Genomic DNA, 21514 nt, shown 5'->3' on the forward strand with positions numbered 1-21514 from the left:
TTGACTGCTTAGGAAACTGCTGAGAAGTCTCTTACATATTTTCACATTATATGCTTCAAGGCAAGATGCTAATTTTAAAAGCTTAAATTTCTGACTGGAAATACATTTCTACTACACTCAGAGAAACCAGATGTTCTAACAGCTAAAATAAATTGGGTGAAGAAACTAGTTCTCCCATTTATTTATTCTGTGCTGCTTGAAACCAGACATTGCCACACTGCAGAACTTCACCAGCTCCACTGCAACCCTGGGGATCAGAGTTCACGAGGTGCCTGAACAACGCTGCACTTGCAGACCACAGGAACTCACAGAAAACAAATTACACCCATAAGTTCCATGTGACACACAACTGTAAATTGAAAAAATCCTCAACAATGACTGTGCAATGTGAATATAGTAATCTGTGACTAAAGGAGATGTAAACTAAGTGTGCTGGAATTCATTTTTCAGATATCTAACAGTAACATTGCCATCTTAGGAATCCTGCTTGCATGGCAAGAAGTTTGTCAGCATCCAGCTACAGTCTAAACTTGATGGAAAACAGACATATTTAACAACAGGGAAATAATTCAGATTTCCAGCAAAGGGGAGGCAGGAACAGGACAAGACTAATAGGCAAATGCAAAATCTAATGGGAAGGGAAAAAAGTACAGGGGTGTGTATATACAGAACAGCTCAGACTGGAAGGACCCTGAGGGAGTTCTCTGCTCCAAGCCCTGCTCAGGTCACAGTGCACAGGGGCTTTGGGCACTCAAGCCCAGAATCTCCAAGGATGAAGGTCCTACAACTGCTCTAAATGCCTATTGCAGTGTTTGACCACCATCATTGCATGGAATTTTTTCCTTAGATTTCTGGGACTTCCCCTACCATAGCATGTGTGTCCCCTCTCCTTTCACTGATTACATCTGGGAAAAATTTTGTTCCTGTTCTCCATGACCACCCATTATGTGGCTGAGAAGGGCACTTGGATCCCCCTTTGTGGCCTCCAAGTAAAACAAACTGAGCTCTCACAGCCTCTTCTCATACATAGTATATTCATCAGTGAAAATATTTAAATTCTGCATCCTGAAAGTACTGCAAGAGTGAGCAGAGCTAGCCAGCAGGAAACAACATGGTACCTCAGAACTCAGGCTAAGGACATCCAAATAAAAGAAGAAAATTGGAGGGCATCTGCTAATTCTGCATGTTACTGTTATTAAAGGTAAAAGAGCAAAAACAGTGGTCACATCATAGAACATCTGAATCACAATAACCATATCATCTAAGTATATACCCTTCATTAATGAGTACAGAATGGGAAAAATAGCATTTTAAATATATTAGAGAATTCATTATTAATTTAAGGACTAGAGACTGTTCAGAAGGGATGTCAGCGCTTAATAGAAAAGAGGATCATGTGAGGAATTAATCACGATACTGACACCAAGGTGATTTAGCAGTTAGATTAAAGGATGTCCTTTTACACAGCACTGTCCAGTGCAACCTGAAATAACCTGGCCAATGAAATTCATACTGCTCATGCTGAAGTATTAGACCAGTGAGCCAAGAAACAACAACCCTTCTTCCTGCAGCAGTTTGCTAAGTCTGGATTTCTGCATTCAGCATTAAACACATTACTAGAAATCTACTGAGACAAAAAAAATTCAAAGAAAAAAGCAGCAAAACCCCAACACAAGATAAAAGTACAAAAGCAGAGGTCAAAGGACAAAAAATCCTGAAATCCCTGCACTAAAGTCTACAAACATTCAAATACTACGATCAAAGACAAGAATAAATTCATCTGGCATTCAAAGGTACAAAACAAAAGGGAGGGAATGAAGAACAATCAGGCAGAAATTCCGAAGGGAAATAAAAAATAACTTTAAAAATTCTAAAAATAATTATAAGAACAAAATTTAAAATGTAATCTATTGTCCAGTTTTTATAATATCAGTTCCTTCCTTGACTTTTTTAAACTCAGGCTACATCCTTCTCGAATTCAATTATAAATAAAATGTCCACAGTTATGTCTAAAAAAATATTTTCTGTTCTAGGTGTGGAACTACAACCAGTAGAGTAAACACAACAAATCATCCCCAAGACCAAAGAGAACTCTTTGCTACTAAAAGAGTAACTTGAGCACTATCTCAAAAACGCCCTGCAGTGGCTACCACGCCAGGGTCAGAACTGGAACAGACAGTCATCACTAATCAGACTGGATGGAAGGGAACTGCTGCAAAGTCAGAGTGCTGCTTCACTATGCTTGGACACTACTTGTTTTCTAGTTTTCATTACTAACAATATATAAAATAACTAAAAATATATTAAAAAGCAGCAAAGTAAAAGAATGAGAAAATTATCAACCAAAAGAGAAAAAAATTAAATTAAAAAAACAAGGAAGAAAGGCAACTAAAACAAAGCATGTATGACAGTATTTTAAAATACATTAATAATTTAATATTTCTTCATGTGATAGCCTTTTAACAAAATTAGCACTAGCATGGGATCAAATAAACATCATGCAACTCAATGCAATTAGCTAAGTTTCAAGTCTGTATTTTTAAGCAAATTCTCAAGTTGATCATGAAGGTTTTTCATTTCCTAACTACTTACTTTGTGTCTTATGTCTCTAAAATTATTTCATGAGGCACTAACAAAGATTAATTTTTACATGCAACTTTCTGGGTCAAGAAAAACTATATTATTGGTTCTATACATCATTAAATGTAACAGAGTAGTGATTACCTTAGTCATTTAAAAACAAAGATTGTTTTTAAAAGTAGAACACAAACTTTAGGGAATATAAAGTTAATGGAACTTCAGTATATGTTCATTTGAGTTTATTTCATCAAATTCTCTCAGTGTAAACCAGAGAAATGGTCAATTTCAAATTCCCACAGAAAAAAAGGCAGTTGAATTCACTATCATTTTTGTACAATTTCCTTGGGAAAGTGATTTCTTTGCTCAGACCAAAGTTTAAGATACTTCAACACAGTAATTCTATGTCTCCTTTACAGACTAGAAATATTGTAAAGAGAAGTGGGAAAAAAATTCAGAACCATGAAAACAAATGGAGTAAATTAGAGCAATGTCCCACAAAGGGGGAGCAGACAATCCATAAAAAAAAAAAAAAGGCCTGAAGTTTGCAAAGCAAAGTATATTCAAACCATAAAAAATGTGAGGTATATACTAATGCATAATTCATAGGATGGATGCACTAGAAGAACCTGTAATTTCTGTTGTTAAATAAATAATGAGTTACTAAAGCAATTCTAACGTGAAATCATGGAGTTGGGTTGCCCCAGTAAAATACATCACTTGGTGATAGGAAAGCTCTGGACTTTTAGAAGTATCTCATGTGTTGTCAGTTTTATTCGTTTCCCATGCCAGCACCAGCATCCACAGATGCATCCAAACCAGTTACAGTAAAATCTTCAGGGGTAAAATTGATGTGCAGTCTCCAGGTTTGACTCTCAGCAATCTTTCTGCATTATCAACTTCACCATGCCCAGCTGACTCACAGGCACATTGAGAACATTTTGTCTTCATTCTAAAATCTTGACACATCTGAGCAGAAGCATTGAAACGTTGCTTTCACTACAAGAAGGAACATGAAAGAAATCCTATCTTTTTAGGGAAGCTGGAGTTCCCAAAGAACTCCAGCTCCACCCTAAATTCCAAAAATACAAACTTACTTTCCATGATCTGAGTATCTAAAGACGATAATTCCTATTCTTTCTTCCCTTCCTGGCGTTTCCCTCTATGAGTCCAACAGTTCAGTAACAACGGCAGCATTAAAACAAAAACCCATATCTAGATATATCCCAATGATGCCTTGATTTAGCCAATAGTTTTCTCATAACCTGTAATGGCACATGAAAAAAAAATCCTTACAGTTATTTTTAAATCATTATGGTTATTTACTGTCACTGAATTAGAAAACATGACCTTTCTTTGTGGCAGTTTAAGCCATTAGGCATCTGTTAAGGTATCTGAATGATACCTGAATGAGACCTGATAGATCTCTGAGGTATCTGAATGACAGAGCAACACAAGTAAGGCATTTATACAACATTTATTTATTCCCTATTTTGATAAAATGAACAAAACCTCAAATGTGGGCGTACTGTCAATTATATTACACCTTTAAAAAACCCTGCCTGGTCTCCAGTTAAAGTTACATTTAAAAACCATATTAACTTTCCAGAACTACCTGGTCTCCACACTTCTGCTGCTGATGTGATAGCTAGAAGTGGCACTCATTTCTTTATCAGTGTTCCTTGCAGGGGTCATTGCTCACTGTTTTATAAAAAGAAACAAAATGTGTAACACCGTGAGCCTCCTGTTATTAGTTAAGAGAATGCATAACTGCTCTGAAAACATCGCCTGTGTCTTTTATTAGAAAAACAATTAAACCCAGATCCCCAGGCACAACACTTCACAGGAGGTGTGATGGCAGCAAGTGTTACATTTTACTAGGTCTTCAAAAGGGTCATTAATCTTTCAGTCATCGATCTCAGACACTTAAGTCTAACAGCAACGTGCAGAAGCAAACACACAGCGCTCTCTTTCTCTCCTTGTAGAGATAGAAACAGTAAACTCCTAAGACAAGATCTAAAACAGCCAAAGAGAAATCTATTTAATCCACTTTCATCTCTCCGATTTTACAGAATCTCATTAGTGTAAATATTTTCACTTTCATTGTTACATTGAACCAGCTGAGGCATTTCAAGGGAAGCAGAGAACTCTGTGCATAGCGCTCCTGCTTTACAATGACTCTCACACTCCACTACACATTAAGTCTTCAGTAAACTCATTATCCCTTTCAACTATTCAGCAGTATGCTTCAGATACTACATGACAAAGGAACAAGAAAATAAAGACTAAAACGATGACTGAAATTACTTGAAGTCATTTGCTTCTATGTCAAATGCACTTAGGAGCGAGCGCACTGACAAATGGACATCAATCCACAGAGCCTTTTGTACACCACTGCCACAGAAAGTACCCCAGCATATACACTTGCATGAAACAAACCTCTGTGTACCTGCACCTGCTTTTCCTTATCTGGAAATAGACAAAACTGAGTGTTTGTGAATTTATTAACATGATAACAAAGATCCTTAATGCTAGAGACAAAAGAGAAAAAAAAATACTATTTCACGTTACAATGATTAAATTCAAATATTATATTACATTAGGTCCTAAGCACATTAGAAAGATACTGCTTACTGCTTCTTTGTATTTTAAATCATTATCCCTACTTTGAACATTCCGATCTTTCAGAATTTAAGATCAATTCAAAAAGCACCCGAAACGTGGGAGCGAGCACTCCTAGCCTATGAAAATGACTGCTTGCTGGAGACACGATTTAAGGACTAGCATTCAATGCAACGGAGCATCCGCTTCCAAGGACCATCCTTTTCACCTTCCAGTAAGTCAGTGCTAAATAACCTGTGAGGTCTGGGCGGCGGGGGGGCTGAAGTACTGACATTAACCCGGCAGCACCGGCTGAGCTCAGCCCCATCCTCCCGCACCCCGACCGAGCCCGGAGCCCCAAGCCGCTCCATCCGCCGCCCGTGGTCGCGGCTCGCAGCCCGCAGGGCCGGCAGCCCCTGGGGAAGCCCGGGCAGCGCCGGGGCCCGCGTAGCCCCGAGTGCCCGCGGCGGCCGGGATCGGAGCCGGCGGGGGGAGCGGCCGAGCGGGGCGGGGGGGACGCGACACCGCCCGCCAGGGACCGGGACCGGCCGGGGCGGCAGGGCCGGCGCAGGAAGGGCGGGATGCGGAGCGGGGCAGGGTGGGCAGAGCCGCCCGCGGACGGGGCAGGGGTGAGGCGGGAGCGGGGGGGAACATTGGCTCTGTCCCCGCAGAGCGCGGGGACACCCAAGGGCAGGGACGGGCACAAGGACGCGCGGCGGGCGGGCGGCGCTGAGGCGCGTCCCTTACCTGGCAGGAGTCGCCGGTGACCCCCGGGGGGCAGGTGCAGCTGTAGCCGACCGGGGGCTGGGGCAGGATCAGCTGGAGGCGGCGGGGCGGCGGCAGCGGCGAGCAGGTGCCGTTGTTGCGGCAGGGCTGGCTGAGGCAGGGGTCCCGGCCGGGGGGCGCGGCGCTGGCCGGCGCGGGAAGGCAGGAGCGGCGCTCGGCCAGGGCGAGCAGCAGCAGCAGCAGGAGCGGGGCGGCTCGGGGCATGGCGGCGGGGCGTGCGGGCGCGGGCGCCGCTCCGCTGCTGGCGGCGGCAGGGAGGGAAGGAAGGAAGGAAGGAAGGAGGGATGGAGGCAGCGGCCGCCCTGCTGCTCCCGGCCCGCGTTCCCCGGGCAACGGGCGGGCGGGGCCGGGCCGGGGCGGAGCCGCCGCCGCGCCGCCGCGTGACCGCCAGGGGGCGCCGCCCGCCCGCAGCGCGCGGGCCCGGCGGGACGGGCTGAGGGGGCGCGGCCGGGCCGGGACAGCGGGGCCGGGACCGGGACTGGGGCTGCAGCGACCCGCCGGGCCAGGCTAAGCCCGGGCGGAGCGGACGGCGCTGCCCACCAGCCCCATCCCCCGGGCGGGGCGGCGGCGGCCGGGCTGTGCCGAGCTGCCGGGGCACGGGCAGCGGCGCTGCGCCCCGGCCGCTGCCGTGAAACGGGAGCAGCGCGTTACTGAGGTGCCCGAGGGGCGCTCCGGGGCTGCCGGGCCTCCTGCCGGTGCCAGTGACGGGGCAGAGGAGCCCCGCGGGACCGAGCGCTGCCCCGGCTCAGGCAGAGCCCGAGAAGGGACACTCCTGCGTAAGATCAGCTCACCATTTGCTGCTTATTTACTGTTCCACTAGTGAAATTCGCTGATGATTACTTTAAAGTTCTGTTGAGGCCGAAGCAGAGTCAGATGAAAAGCATAAACACTAATCCTGTCATTTCTCATACGGCAGAGAACCTGTATGCTTTCTCAACTGGGGTTACCTACGGCTGATTTTTAAAAATCGATTTTTATTTTACCAGTCTTCTGGGGAATTTTCTACTACCTCTTACTAGAACTAAGGTACAAGATCTGTAAATCAGCTAACAGAGAGCAGATAGATAAGCCCTGTTCTTTGGCCTTCTATCCATTTGCTTCTGCAGAAGTGAAGTATTTGAATTTCTTGTAACTGACAACTTCTCACATCCCTATCACAGGGCACAGAAGGGTTCCTGGCTACAATTTTTGTTAACTTTCACACTTAACATACGGCCGAAAGCTCTATCGCGAGCAGAAATAACTGGTGATGCTAACTGAACTGAAAATTCATCAGGGTCTCAAGCAGCTTGACCATGATATTTTGTCCCTGAATCCTGTCCGTTCTCCTCCATTCCCCCAGCCCCATTCCTCAGTTCCCAAACCCTGTCCGTTCTCCTCCATGCCCCCAGCCCCGTTCCCAAACCCTGTCCGTTCTCCTCCATGCCCCCAGCCCCGTTCCCCGTTCTCCTCGCAGCCCGTTCGGTGCCGCTCCGGCTCCCTCTGCTGCCTCCGCCGGCTGCGGCCCGGGCGCTGCGGTGACCGCTCCGCTCCAACCGCCTCCATTTACATTTGACAGGATTTGTTCTTGATAAGTCCACAGAGGCTGCTGCTTGTCTCCCTGTTATCTTCCCAGCGCTCTGAAATAACTTGTATATATCCCAGGTTGCTCTGGGATTTGCTGGTAAAGCAGCAGGGCTGTAATTCTCTCTGTCGTCCTCCTCAATAAGCTTTGTCCTTTTGCAGTCTCATAGGACTTCACCTTTCTGCACAGGCTGTCGAAGATACTTGTTAATAACAAGCTTTGGCCAGTTCTCTAAAAATTTTATAGAACAAATCATCAAAACCAGACAATCTGAATGTTCTCCTCTCGAACCTGACCCATCTTTCTGCTCAAGCTCTGCTCCTGGCTCATGCTAATTGTGTTGAGCTGCTGACTGATGTTCCCTAACAAAGAGGATGGCTGAACAGTCAGTTATGTAGTGACCCTATTTCCAGTTGTTCCTGTACCCCCAAAGGGTTTGATAATTCTGGTCTATATCTGAGGTTTTTTGGGAGTAAGACATTTATATAAGCATTGGAAAATATGGGTTCAGGACTGAGAGCTACACTAGACAATGAATTCTGTTGGTGGAGTAGCCTGGTATTTGCAGAAAATAACAACTTGAAAAATAAGCTGGTCAACCAATGCAGCTGACCAAGCAGGACATAACACAGTGCTCTGAGTCACAGTTTTCTTAGCTTTTTACAGAATATATAAGCAATGTTTATGTTATTTTCATATGGAAATATTTAACCTTACAACAGATGTTATGCTTACCTAATTAGTCATTTTTTGAAATGCTATTTTTTATGCATATTAATGTTACAATGTGCATAGTTTAAATAATTTCATAGTCAGGTTTCCATAAACAAATTAATAATCTTAGTATTCAATAAGGATTCAAGCTGTCTCCCTCATTTACACTTGCTAGGATTTGAATTGTATTACCAGCTTAATAGCTTATTAGTGTGGCTTAGATAAGCTACATTACAGCTTAACTATTTATTTTGATGGAGAAGTACTCATCCTCTAGTGGCTTGAAGGAGATTTTGCAGAGATTTTTTTATCTGTTCTGATTAAATATTTAGTAACCAAAAAACCCCACTCTTATTTGCTAAAAGAAAGTCACATGCTTTAAATATCTCCCATGACAACAATGATCTATTTTCTAAATATTGATTCATTCCTTTAAAACTAGTAATTATTTCTTGCATTTTTCTTTACTAGCATAAGAGTTAATTTATATAAGAAAGTTGCTGTGTTGAGCCTTTTCTGAACAGTGTCTGGACTGTGATTCTTTTGTTGCTTGTTCTGGGTCAAACTGAAATTGAAAAACTAACATTTTCCTCATGCCTCCCTCAGCTTGTGCCTGCTTTACAGCATCTCAGGAGTTCCAGTTCCAATTTGCACAAGGACTGGGACCTTAATGGCACTTGGAAAATTTCAGAAGGGCCTTACTCATGCAACTGAAGGCAAATTTAAAAAAAAATGCCCATTGTTCTCCCAATCTCATTCTGAATAGCAGGCAAAATTAAAGCTACATCCCCTTGAAAATAATTGCTGAAATCACAAATTATTACTGTTAAAAGTTGTGTTTCATAAGCTTTAAATGCATTTATTTAAAATGTTTGCTGCATGTTTTTAACTTTCTTTTTCCAAACACATAGAGTTTACTGGAATAGAAACTATTAATTTAACTTTGAATGACCCGCGCTTCAATTTATAAAAATACTGGAGTACAAATTTAAACACATAAGCAGCCCATAGAATTCAGTAAGAATACTCACCTTGGAAGGAAGGTGCTCAGGTGTTTCATATTGGAACTTATTTTGTCTCTCTTTCCTAGGTTTGTGAGAGCAGTTTTTAACCATAGGAGAAAGGTAGTTTAAGGCTCTGAACAGAAACAGAATTTTTGAAATACATTATTTACTGCTGTAGTTGGGTGAGGGAAAAATACTACTTCATTTCTGTGTGCACCTGAATAATTGCTGGATTTCTTCTCTCCTGGCACAGCCTGGCACACACCTTGCTCCCTACCAATGTGTAGGGATTTATCTGCCTTTCTACCCAGCTCTTGCATTTATATTTATTTTAACTTGTTCCCCTCTGTTAAGCTGTTTGGAAATTGCATGTTTTCTTTTTCTGTTTGCTAACTTTGCAGTAAGAAGTGGTGATAATGCTGCAGATTTGTGTGCACGCTGTGTGTTGTTATTTAATGTCTGCTGGGCAGGGGAGCTGTGGTACAAGTAGGGAGGTGTTGACACAAGGAATATCAAGAGCTGCCAGCCCAGGTGGAGAAACATTCTTCATTGTGGGAATCATAACTTCTTGGGAGTCAGAAATTGTGCTTTAAGACAAAATCCATAGAGCAGAAGTTAAACTCTTCTATCAGGGAGCACAAAGCCACCGTGCTGTGAAAATGCATGATGTGTGTTTTATCAGGGGCAGGCAGTTGAGGAGCGGCAGCATTTCCCACATCTTCACCTGTTTGCTTGGTTCGCAGCAACTTTTATCAGTCTGTGTGGGTTTTATTTAATTTTGGAACAATGAGATAAAATATACACAGTATAGATATTTCACAAACAGAACAACTCTCAGATATCTAAGAAAGCTCTTTCTCTAAGGGTTAACAGAGGTTTTTTCAATGGCTGGCACACCTTTCACCAAAAAGCTGTATACATCCTTTGAACACAGGCACTCTTCAGCCAAGAAGTGGTTTTTATACTCTCATAGTGTTTTTTACCACCATTTTGTGTGACACCACAGCAGATATTACTGCACATCATAAAATGAGAAACTTATCATAGGAAAAAACTGATCTGCACCTACCTCTAAGCAAACTGCATCGAGTAGAATTCTGCATATTTATACCAGGTTTGAATTCACTTGTTGAAAAATTCTCTCACAAAACAGATGTTGCAACCAACAGAGGTACAGCTTTAGGTCTTTAAATCCTATGATGTAGATACAACAATGTAATTAGAATGAATAGGGTTTGCCATTTGCAATCTTCTGCTCTATTCTTAAGCTGTGACCTAGACTTTCAAATAATGATCTGATGTAACTACAACTTCAGTAGAGATAAAGAAAATAATTCATAAGGTATCATTCATACAGACAGTAATTTTTAGTTAAAGAAAGAGAGCAAGTGCAAAGCACAGGATCAGAATTAATTAATGTCAGAATTACCTTAATCTTCATCCTGGAATTTATAGAGATGTTTCAGTAATTCAAGTGTTGTGCTTAATATGGCAGCAATCAGGAGAAGTATTTGACCGTAAGAACTTCAAGGAAGCAAGATATCTGAAGAAGAGCTATATTTATATCCAGCAATTAAATGACTTTTTATTTCTATGAATTTCAAGGTGTGAATGGCAGAGGATGTGATATCTGTGTTCTGGTTGACTAGAAATCTTACATATTAGAAGCTGTAAAGAGGAAAAATAAAATGCCAGTTGACAGCTGACCCTACCACTTTGTTCCCCCCCCCCCCCCAAAAAAAACCAACCAACCAACCAAAAAAAAAAAAGATAATTTACTGACAGCTTTTAAGGCATAATGCTTCTTTTGTAATTCTTCCTGAGCAGTTAACAAAAAGGTGATGCTTTAGTTTGGTTGATAAACAAAAAAGAACAGTACCTGAGTTTCTCAAGGGGTAGCCAGCAGTAAAAAATGCCCCCAAATAAGGAACTGCTTTTATTGCTTTAATTTCAGCAAAAATTTCCCAGAAAATACCAAACTGAGTTGCTTTTTATTTTTTTATGCAATTATTCTTTCAAACCTTTTTCAGGTGTTCATTTGAAATATTTCAATTTATTATTGTTCCATAATATCAACCTCACTAAAGTTGAAACTCACAATAAAATATCACTTTTTTGCTCTCTGTTCTTTTACATTACTATAGTTAGTAGACTGTGGCTCAGTGTGGGCTTGTCTTTTCAGTTTCTTTCTCTCCTTTAGCATTTATTTCAAAAAGAAATCACAGAAACACAATATGGTTTGGGTGGGAAGGGACCTTAAAGATCATTTAGTCCCAACCCCTGCCATGGGCAGGGACACCTTTCCTTAGAGCAGAGCTCCATCCTGCCTGGCCTTGAACACTTCTGGGGATGGGAGAGGCACAGCTTCTCTGGACAAGCTGTTTCTGTGCCTCACCCCCATCATAGAGAAGAATTCCTGCTCAAGCTTCAGATCCTAAACAATTTAAAGACTTAACCAACAAGCTGGATTCTTGCCTAACAGCTACAGAGAGGCTGTGGTAAGTACAAAACTCATCCTAAAGCTCTGAACTACTGGTTTACACAATGCTGAACCTTGCTAGGGAAAACAACCAGGTTCTAATTTCTGTAAAAATTAAAAATAAATATAATACGTTTATGCAGAAAACAATGAAACCAGTATGACTTCATTGTCATGAAAAAGAGGGCCACTGTGCACAGCATAGTCTTAGCATCAACCCAAATTGAGGGAAAAGTAGACTGGACAGATGCAAGGTATCAGTGGTGTTTGCAGAGGCAGAGGATGTGTGCTGGCACTCCACACAGGCCCCAGTCAGAGTTAATGACAGCCTGTTAGAAACTCTCTCCACTGTTTCTTAAAACCTTTTCAAAACAAAATGGTAATGTTGTAAGACAGTTCTGGGCCAGTTTTCATGAGGCCTCCCACATAAAGAGCCTCTCATTTATTTTATATTCAGACCAGAAATATGCATAAATTACAATATTCAGTCTTTATTTGAAGAAGACAACTAGTGATGAAGACTCAAGGTATATTTTTCTCAGGAATCATAATTTTAATCTGAATTATTCTAGTTTTCACTCACCAGATCTAATTTTACTTTTTTTTCCTCACAGATGAAAGAGCTATTAAAATAATTAATGTAGCACTTTTACTTTGTAGGTGATTCTACATTAAGATTAAGGTGTTTTAAACATGCTTTTAGATGAGCTGAACTTTTTGTGGTCACCTTTTTTAAGACCAAGGTGCTATAGCTTGCATGGACATATCATGGCAGTAAAAGTTGAATCTTCACCATTTCTCCTTGTGTTAACCACTGTACATGCAATTTCTTCTTGCAGTTGTAATCACAAGCCAGAAGCATCCACAGCAATTGTCATTTATCATGATCATTTCTGGGGCAAATATCATGACAAAGAAGCTTTTTAAAGATTTTTTAATTGCCTGAGGCAGCCATGAGAATACATTCAAGTGTGAGGCGAAGAACAAGAGAGGGAACAACAGTTCCTTCTCAGAGCACTGGAAGACAAGAACTTCATATTTAATGTGGTGGAGGAAAGGGAACTAAGAAATACACATGGAGAAAAGAGACTATTAACACAAGCAAAGCTGCAGTCTGTGTATCCATCCCCTGAATGGAAATAAGCATCGTTGTCTTTAGCAGCAAAAAAAAGAAAAACAAAAATGTCAGTTACATAATGGACCCAATACAACCACTGAATTATGTGAGTGGATGGGAGAGGACCTGCACAAAGCATCAGCACATTCAGATCCAGCGTGGATGCAAGAATCTATTTTTGAAGTTAGGGTGACAAAAAAAAAAAAGTAAATATCTTGGAATAATGATTAAAAGCCTTATTTTGACCTTAAGAGATGTGAAACATCTGGACATCAGTGCTATTATGTGATTTGGTCAGAAATAGTCTGCTTCAGCACAGGAGGATAAAACCTTTAAATTATTAGTATGAGGGAAGCAGTTGAATGTGTTTTAGTACAAGACTACTGAAAAATAAACCAGGAGAGAGGAAAAAGAGGAAAGCAAAAGTGGGGACAGTAATTGTAACATATAATGTATGTAGCAAAAATGACAAGGATATGAGAAAATAAAAGTGACGTAGGGCTGTACAATACACAGCTGGTACTGCACAGCCTCTGGCCCTGTTTTAACAGTGCTTCCACAATTCAGGGGCTGTAAAGCTTTGACTGCCTACCTAATGCAACTTGTACATCTCTTCTGCTTTTACTTTGGGAAGAGGTGTGTAAGAGATCAGTGCTGCTAGGGCAGAGCAGGGGCTGCTGAGTTACAGGGTCACCTTTGCTAGCACAAAGCACCTGTGTTCCTCCTATGACATGCTGCCTGTACAGCTTTAACTCCCATCTCTGCTTTTTCACTGTTCTTCAGACAAATGTTTTTCTATGAAACTTCATTAACAAAGATTTCTTAGTGGATCCATAAATGCCTCTCACCAAAGAACTGATATACAAAATGAAACCCTACTTGATTTGAATTAATTGGTATTTTCTGGATATATTTTTTTCTGTTTATCCTGTCATAGACAAGAAGGATCTATACCAATTCAAAATCAGGCCTCCTGTTGAATTCTGCCAACAGCTTTCAACAATATCAAATATTACTGACAACTGGAACGTACAAGGGTATCAACAGTGGGCATAGGATCCTACACAGCATATTACTCTGTTCCTTTGCCCATACATTTCTTAGGATCAAGGCTTAATTAATGTGTAACCTGCACAGTGAGCTTTTGGTAGAAAATGTATTTTGTATCACTAAGCTTTTGCACTAACACAGTAAAGCAGGAGGTGAGTGATGGAACATGACCATAAATGTCTTGAGCATCTCCATGGACATCCACAGCACTGCTGGTCACTCACCTATCAGTACTCATTTTTCAACCTCCACATACAGGACAGAACTTTTTCCTATCTTGTCCATTTCATATTGCTAATTCTTATCTTTCCATTTTCAGGATGCTATTTTTTGCTAATACCTGTGAAAACTGCTCTTTCTAGAAACTCCTCTATATGCAATTATGGCATCTCTCCATAAGTGCTGTCAAATCATGTTAACTACTTTCTCCAGAAGAAATTGGAAATGACCAGGTGCTTGCTGGGGCAGAGATGAACATGGAGTCATAACAGTTTCTCATCACAGATGAGAAATTCATTCAATATTAAAAACAGGCAAGGAAGCCAGAAAAGTTTTGAGAATTTAAACGATTTTGAAAGGTAGAAGTAATTAAGGCCTGTAATTTTCAGCCAATTGAAAAGGAGTGCTTTGATGTGGAGATTACCCATAATCTGCAGCTGAAGCTAAGACCCTTGTGTTTTCCACTCATTTTATCAGAAAATTTAGAAAACCTCTCTGCATATGAATTTCTCCCACTGAATTGATTTAAATTGATGGGACTGATGTAGCACAAACAGTGCAAGGGTAAAATGCATACCAATTTAGTTTGATGCTGTCATACAGTTCTGACTTTAAAGAGAGCTCATTTTAGAATTGTGGTATGTTTTAGTAAAACAAACACATATCCATTTGGGTCTTAAAAAACCCACGGGGACTGCAGAATCTCTCCTCTGGGGATATGAAGCAAAGGAAATAATCCCTTCCCTTGATTCCCCAGCTGTGCTCCCATCACTGCAGTGTGATGCTGCTGCCTTCCCTGGGTGCCAGGGCACAAAGCTGACCAGGGCTCAGCCTTTCCAGCAGAGCTGCTCTCTTCCACTTTCTCCCTTTCCCTCCTGCTCCTGGTCCAGTAGAAGTGCCAGTACTGCTGGCTATAAATTGGAAATTACCACTCTTAGAACCCAGTGTTAGTAAAGATAGAATAATTTTACTGCTTGATTAAGTTTTTAAACGACTTCTCCCCTTTTGAATAGCATTTATAGTTTTAGTGCCCCAGAACAATAACTGGTCCTTTATCAAGAAATATCAGAACTCTGGGGAACCTTTCTGAATGGTTAGTAACAGCAGTACTTCCAGTAAATTAAGCATGCCAAGTTAAAAAGTGAAGGAATGAAAATTATTTTTTTTTCAGAGAAGCATAGCACAGAATATGGGAAACATTGTGGGGGGGAAAGTAATCAGCTATCAAATTTTCACTGTTTAGCCAATATCCTGACCATTTTGATACATTGAGGCAATAATCTGTAAAAAGGGCTGGAAGATGAGGCTGGGAAATAAAATGCCACCTCTTAGATAGGCTAACTATTTCTGGATCAGTGCTTGCATCACCCTGCCTGTCAAAGAGGCTTCTGCATGCAAGAAGTCCCAAGAACAGCCAAGCTGCAGTCAGACCAGGCCTATATTTAGCCTAGAACACCTTGGATAGCAGCTAAAGGAAGAGTAAAATATTTGGGAAATAGCTGGGAGATGTGAAAACTGCATTACATCTATTTCCAGAGCAAGAACCTGCCTTAGCTTTCAGTGTGGAAGCTTACATTCTGCAAGGGAGACCTCCTTCCACACCTCTTCCTGCAAGAGGGCAGCATGGTTGCTGTCCCACACTCTCCCCCAGGCTTGTCTACTGCTGTCTTTTATGGGGGCTTAGGAATCCTAATCCTGAAGTGAGGGGCAGGAGGGGAAACAGGACAGAGGCAGACAAGAGCAAAGGCACAGTGCACGTGCTGCTTTACCCCAGCATACCGCTCCCAGCTTCAACTGCTCAGTGTTCTCCCTGTGGGGAAATATCACAGGACTGGGAGTTCCCCCCCCTTTGTGAAGGGTGGGTGGGAAAGGGGCTTTCATGTCAGCTGTTACACCTTTTAGGTTGGGTTTTGTGTCTTCTTGTAGCATTTTGCTCTCCTTTTTTCTCTTTAAACCAGCTTTCCAGAAGCTGCTGCCAAACTAGATCCAGAGCTACCAGGAACTTCAATCTAGTGCCTTGGAAATACTGAATGTGTGTTAATTATTCTCCCTCCACTTAGTTCTGCCTACAACCCAAGATATCACTAGTCCCAGATACACACAAAAGAGACCCAGAATCTGTTCCTCCCTCTGCTCAAAGCAGCTTCATACCTGATCAATACAGGCACGTTCCAGTACCAGGAGACAAGAACATGGTATTCCTCTGGAGGCATCAGTCATTCCTTCACCATTGCCTGTCAGTCACAGGCAGCAGAGGATGGAATGTTCCCCATCTGCTGTACAACAGGCACCAAAGTTCTGATCAAGCACTGCCTGTGCAGCCTCTGCTGCTGCACTGGGCTGGGGTGACCACTCCTACTCTTGGGGCCATCTACACTCACCTGAGAAAAGCTCCTAAAACCACAACACAGTGGGAGAGATATGGCACGCTGGGAACACAGGAAGAGGTCACATAGCACAGATGCTTTACAGTTCAAGCAATCAAGAGACCAGGAAAGGAAAGGAGGCAAAAGACAGGGCAAGCCCTGAAAAGGCTCACCTATCAGCAGATTATACCTCCTCTTCAAATTTCAGCATTTCCAGAATCCATTTCAGCAAGGCTTTTCATTTTTCTCCATACTGCGAACAGCTTTAGCTATAGCAAACTTCTGGCTTGGGGGAGGCATGATCCTATTGAAACCATGGCATTCTGTCTCATGCCAGGTAGGCCCTTATTTCCTGCCTCTGCAGAGTACAGGCTGTTCAGAGCATGGGAACTGGCACTACTCATGGGAAGACAGGGGGGACCAAGGCCCAGAAACTCCACAGATGACAGACCTACCTCCATCAGGGGCCAGAAGAGAGGGCACAAGTGTTACAGGCACTGGAATTTCACAAGTCCCTGCCCTCAGGCACCCAACTTTCTCATCAGCTCAGTAAGGGAAAGGAGACAGAAGAAAATAAGACACATGGTTGAGGGGAAAGAAGAATCTGGACAATTCATTTATGCAAGCAGTCTGCATATGGAAATTTGAGTATCTGATTAAGTTTGGCAGTGAGCATGGAGGACTTCACACATGATGGGAATTAATTTTTGTGCACCTTCCTAGAGAACATGAAGAATAATTGCAACTAATTCACGTCAGATGGGATGCTAAAGTGTTCCCTAAACCAGGTATTTTGGTAAAAAGCCAACATCTAACAACAACAAAAATATTGCATAAGTTCAGTAGGAACTACCAGTGCCTGTATGGCCCTTTCATGAAATTATTTTTTTGCTGCTCATGTTAACACAGAAGGACATGAAACTCATCCAAAATAGGAACTGGTGTTACCTAAAAACAGTTGAACTTACCATGCTAAAAAAGCATCCATTTTCAAAGATAAGACTTCTGATTGCACCTTTTATTATACCTTATAAAGGTATACAAAACAGTGCAGTACTACAATGACCACATATACCCCTGGATTGATTTTAGTGAGCTTTTCCCTTAATCCAAAATTCCTGAAAAGGAGAAATCCTTAAGATCTTGCACCACCCCTCCACTCATTCTAAACTGCTTTTAGATATACATATTTGTTTGCAGGACAATACTTGCAGTTATGCAAAATGTGACTTTTCAGTTTATTCTTGTAATTTACTATCTTTACCTTATAAGCCAGACTGCTCTTCTATTATGCTAAAAGCTGCCCTTAGTAGGAAAAAAGAAGTGTCACCCAAAAGGGTTTCATTCACTTTTCAGGCAAACTAAAACCGTACTCTGTGCTCAAAATGACAGCCAGAACAGATCACCATAGGTACTTGTTTTTTCCTTCCTTTTTAGACAGGCACCAACTTATTTTCCCACTGAAACAGTTACACAAGCAGTTACACTATCAAATCTGAAAGCTCCTCAAAATTTCCAAGTCAATGAAAGCCAGATTCTAGAGGGAGACAACATGGGTAAAAAAAGTATCAATACACATGATATTTTAATACAAAATATTAGCTTTTTTCTTTTTTTTTTTACACAAGTCAGTTTTTTTTAAAATATAGAACCTTAAAAAATGAACAAATTGCTATCCACACACTATAAACACTTGTTTGTGCTCAGTTTGATCAAGTTATCAGAACAATTTAAACACCAGTCCATAGTTTAAACACTGCCTTGAAGTTGGATGCAAACTATGCCGCACTGCGCGCTACCATTATTGTATGTACAGGGTGGAGCGCCTTCGGTCGGGTTTAATACGGTAATAAAAAACTGTTCAGTTATCAGGTTCTTTGTGCAAGAATTTCACATTCTACTCATGCTCATGACAAGTCTGTATTACATTTCAGTAGCACTGGTCTGAGCAAGCACAGGTAACTCTGTGAATGTTCACCAGAAGAATGTCCGTTACATGTTCTGGAAGCACGAGTTCTTCAGCTGGATAAAAGAAAACTTGTTAGTTTAGGGGAAATAACTAGCCTGATTAGCCAGAATTTAACAATTTCTAAGTACTGAAAGGAATTTTGATTTCTCAAAGTTGAATAAAAGTAATTAACTATCACATTTTCATAAAGATTACCTATGTAGCAGGTACATCTCAGGAATATTTGTAATTGCCCGTTTTTTGAACGCATAGAAAGGACAAAATTTCCCTCAAAGCTGGAGGTCTTAAAAGGTCTTGTTTTAGTAGTAAATCATCCACAAGTTGCAGGTTGTTAGCCAAGTAGATTTAGGATGATTTACTTGCATTACAGTAATTTACACAATTGAACTTTAGGCATACAGTACAAAACTATAAACAAAAAGGTGAAGCAAACTTTTTTATTTATATTCAGGTAAAAACATTAACCTGATGAAGTAAATTATTGCAGATTTGAGAAATCAGCACATAAAACAGTTGGACAGAGCATTGCTTACAGGTGCTTTATCTGTGTCAAAAGACAAAGGCTGAACTGCTTGTTCCAAGCTAGCACTGGGGGGAAAGAAAAAAAAGAAAAAAAACCCTACAAAATTAGCCAGGAACTTAGATCAAGAACAGGAAAACTGTTTACTCAAACAGGGAATGGAACGACTAATTTGTCTTTTAAAAAACTTTACATCAATTCGAAATGCTCTGGGCCTTACCACAATACACGCTGGCCAGCCCAAGCTGTTGGACTTCAACTACATGAAAGAAATAATTCTGCCTGGCCTCCCCTACGAGGCTTTTGCTGCCTGAATCACTGTGTAAACAGCTCTGGAGCACTCTGGTAACGACTGTCGCCATTATATCCTACCACTACAGGAAAACTAAGCTATAAGAAAGTTCTACCTAGTTACAAAGGCTGAATTATATTGACAATATATATTTGATTTCAGTAAAATTTAAATTATCTTAATCAGAGAAAGAGGCATGGAGCAGTTAAATGCCCATGCTAACCAAAACATAACAATTGTTGAATGTTGCACACAAAAAGAACCAAGTGAATTGCACATCAGACAATACATGAGGATGGGTAAAATTAGAGGCAGGTGAGGGTACACAGAACTAGTCTACTAAACTAGATTTGTCAAATACATGGTGTATTTTAATTTCTGTACTTATGTACAAAAGTTGTCTTTGGAGGAAAAACTTCAGACTTAGCTAGATGGATACACACAGCCCAGTATTAAACTGCACAGCGACATTTATTGTTCCAGCCTGGAAAAACATCCCTTTTTAAATTTCACACAGCAAAGCAAGTTAAAAACTTCACTCATCAAATAAATGATAATTTAAACAAGAACTTGCTAAAGAAACCTTGTCACAACAACTTTTAGGGCCTGATCACTTTAAGTCCATAGGGGCTTTTAATGAATATCAACCAAGTGTCTTTGCTTATAATCTGCAAGCCGTTTTTCTACAACAAGAAGGCGTAACACGTTTCCTTGACTCAGGTGATATATTTAGAAAAGAATCATGAGTTTCTCTTTTGCTGTAACAGGCAGACATTGCATTTTTCATTGTGATCAGGAAAGATGGAATGACTGCTGCCCTTCTCTTGCAGCTATCAAGAGTTTTTCACGCATTATCTCAATAGTTGAATAGTCCGGCAATTTGAGATAGTTCACACAAGTCATTACTGAGGGTAAGAAATCATCGGGATTCTCTGTGGACTCAAATGTCTTCCGTACAATCGTCAGGGGAGGATTCAAACTTCGAAAACCTAGTAATGAGAAAAGACACTCAGAATAAAGCTGCTCCTCCTGAACACCCACTGACTGCAGACATGCCCAGTGACAGAAGCACGCATTGCACAACTGACTTCCCGGACACCTTCAGAAATCCAGAATATAACTTTATAAAGCTGCACAATAAGCAAAAGTACCTCAAAATCCTGCCTGCAGATTTGTCTTACAAGTTTAATTTAAAATACAGGAATAAGCTGCATGAATCTCCTTTTAATTGTGTTCTGTATGAAATTCTATTCCAAACAATTCTTTGAAATTTGTTGGCTTCATGCACATTTTTTAACAGGAATCATCTATGACTCTAGTACCTGATTATTCTTACTTCAGCTATCATTGCTATATTCATAACACTCAATTGTGTCTGCACCATGTCTCCACAGAAGAGCTCCCAAAATATACTAAGAGAAAAGAAAAATCAAGTCTTTCCCCCAAATCCTAAAGAAGGTAAATACTGGAAGATATGCATTAATTCTTTTTTGACCTGCAAAGCACTCAGCTGAGAAAACAGTAAAATGTGTATTCTACAATAGTCCCTAGCAAATACAGTAAATTTCTCTGTTTACTGCACTGTCTCTTACCTAAATGCTGAAATTCAAAAGGGGAAGATGATTAAATAAGATGATTAATACTATCCTAAGTATTGTCTCCTTTCTAGAAAGGAGACTATTTTTTTCAGGTTACAATGCATCATATTGTTGCCATAACTTAATGCACCTCTAGCCAAAAAATACAGTATTAGGAGCTTTCAGTTTTATTTAAATTTTGAACTCTCTTTTGCCCTCTGACAGATTTTCTGGCAACAATTTAAACCTGGACAGTCAACTGTAGGAAATGTCATGAGATTTACAAAAAGGTTATGAGAATTATACCTGACTGCCCAGCCACTTCTGAAATCAGAAATGGGAAAACAGTATGAACCTCTTAAATACCAATATTAAGGAATTTCTTCCTATACTGAAGTAAGCATCTTATTCAGAAATACATCAATAACAGTGATTTCATGCACAGCAATATGCAATAAGGAAAACCTACCTCCTACAGGCAGTCTGGGGCTGCCTGTCACAAACTGGAGAAACAGTCTCTGCTGTTCACTATCAAAACTACTGAGAATTTCAAAGAGATACTTCACTGCTCGACTGAGGAGAGAAAAGAACCAAGAGAATATTATTTTGTTTATAATTAAAATAACTGCATCAGATTCATATTCAGAACAGTATGAACATTTTCAAATCTATGCCATAT

General features: G+C 40.9%; 2 protein-coding genes across 7 annotated transcripts in view; both read right to left on the reverse strand.

Annotated features, from left to right (window-relative positions):
• Nucleotides 1–6274, reverse strand: part of DNER (delta/notch like EGF repeat containing) — a 108979-nt gene extending 102705 nt beyond the window's left edge. Inside the window, exon 1 of the mRNA XM_054282939.1 lies at nt 5926–6274. Coding sequence (XP_054138914.1) covers nt 5926–6168 — 243 coding nt within the window. The 5' untranslated portion in view covers nt 6169–6274. The remainder of the gene's footprint in view (nt 1–5925) is intronic.
• Nucleotides 6275–18869: 12595 nt separating this feature from the next.
• The window catches only part of TRIP12 (thyroid hormone receptor interactor 12), a 76886-nt gene continuing 74241 nt past the window's right edge, over nt 18870–21514 (reverse strand). For all 6 annotated transcript variants that reach the window (XM_054282297.1, XM_054282296.1, XM_054282294.1 and 3 more), the window contains 2 exons: nt 21305–21408; nt 18870–20247 (listed from right to left, as the gene is read on the reverse strand). In XM_054282297.1, coding sequence (XP_054138272.1) covers nt 20051–20247; nt 21305–21408 — 301 coding nt within the window. In that variant the 3' untranslated portion in view covers nt 18870–20050. The remainder of the gene's footprint in view (nt 20248–21304; nt 21409–21514) is intronic.

Source organism: Melozone crissalis, unplaced genomic scaffold (genome assembly GCF_028551555.1).
Source record: "Melozone crissalis strain CALT ecotype California unplaced genomic scaffold, PUWL_Pcris_2 ptg000034l_1, whole genome shotgun sequence".
Classification (NCBI taxonomy): Eukaryota; Metazoa; Chordata; class Aves; order Passeriformes; family Passerellidae; genus Melozone; species Melozone crissalis.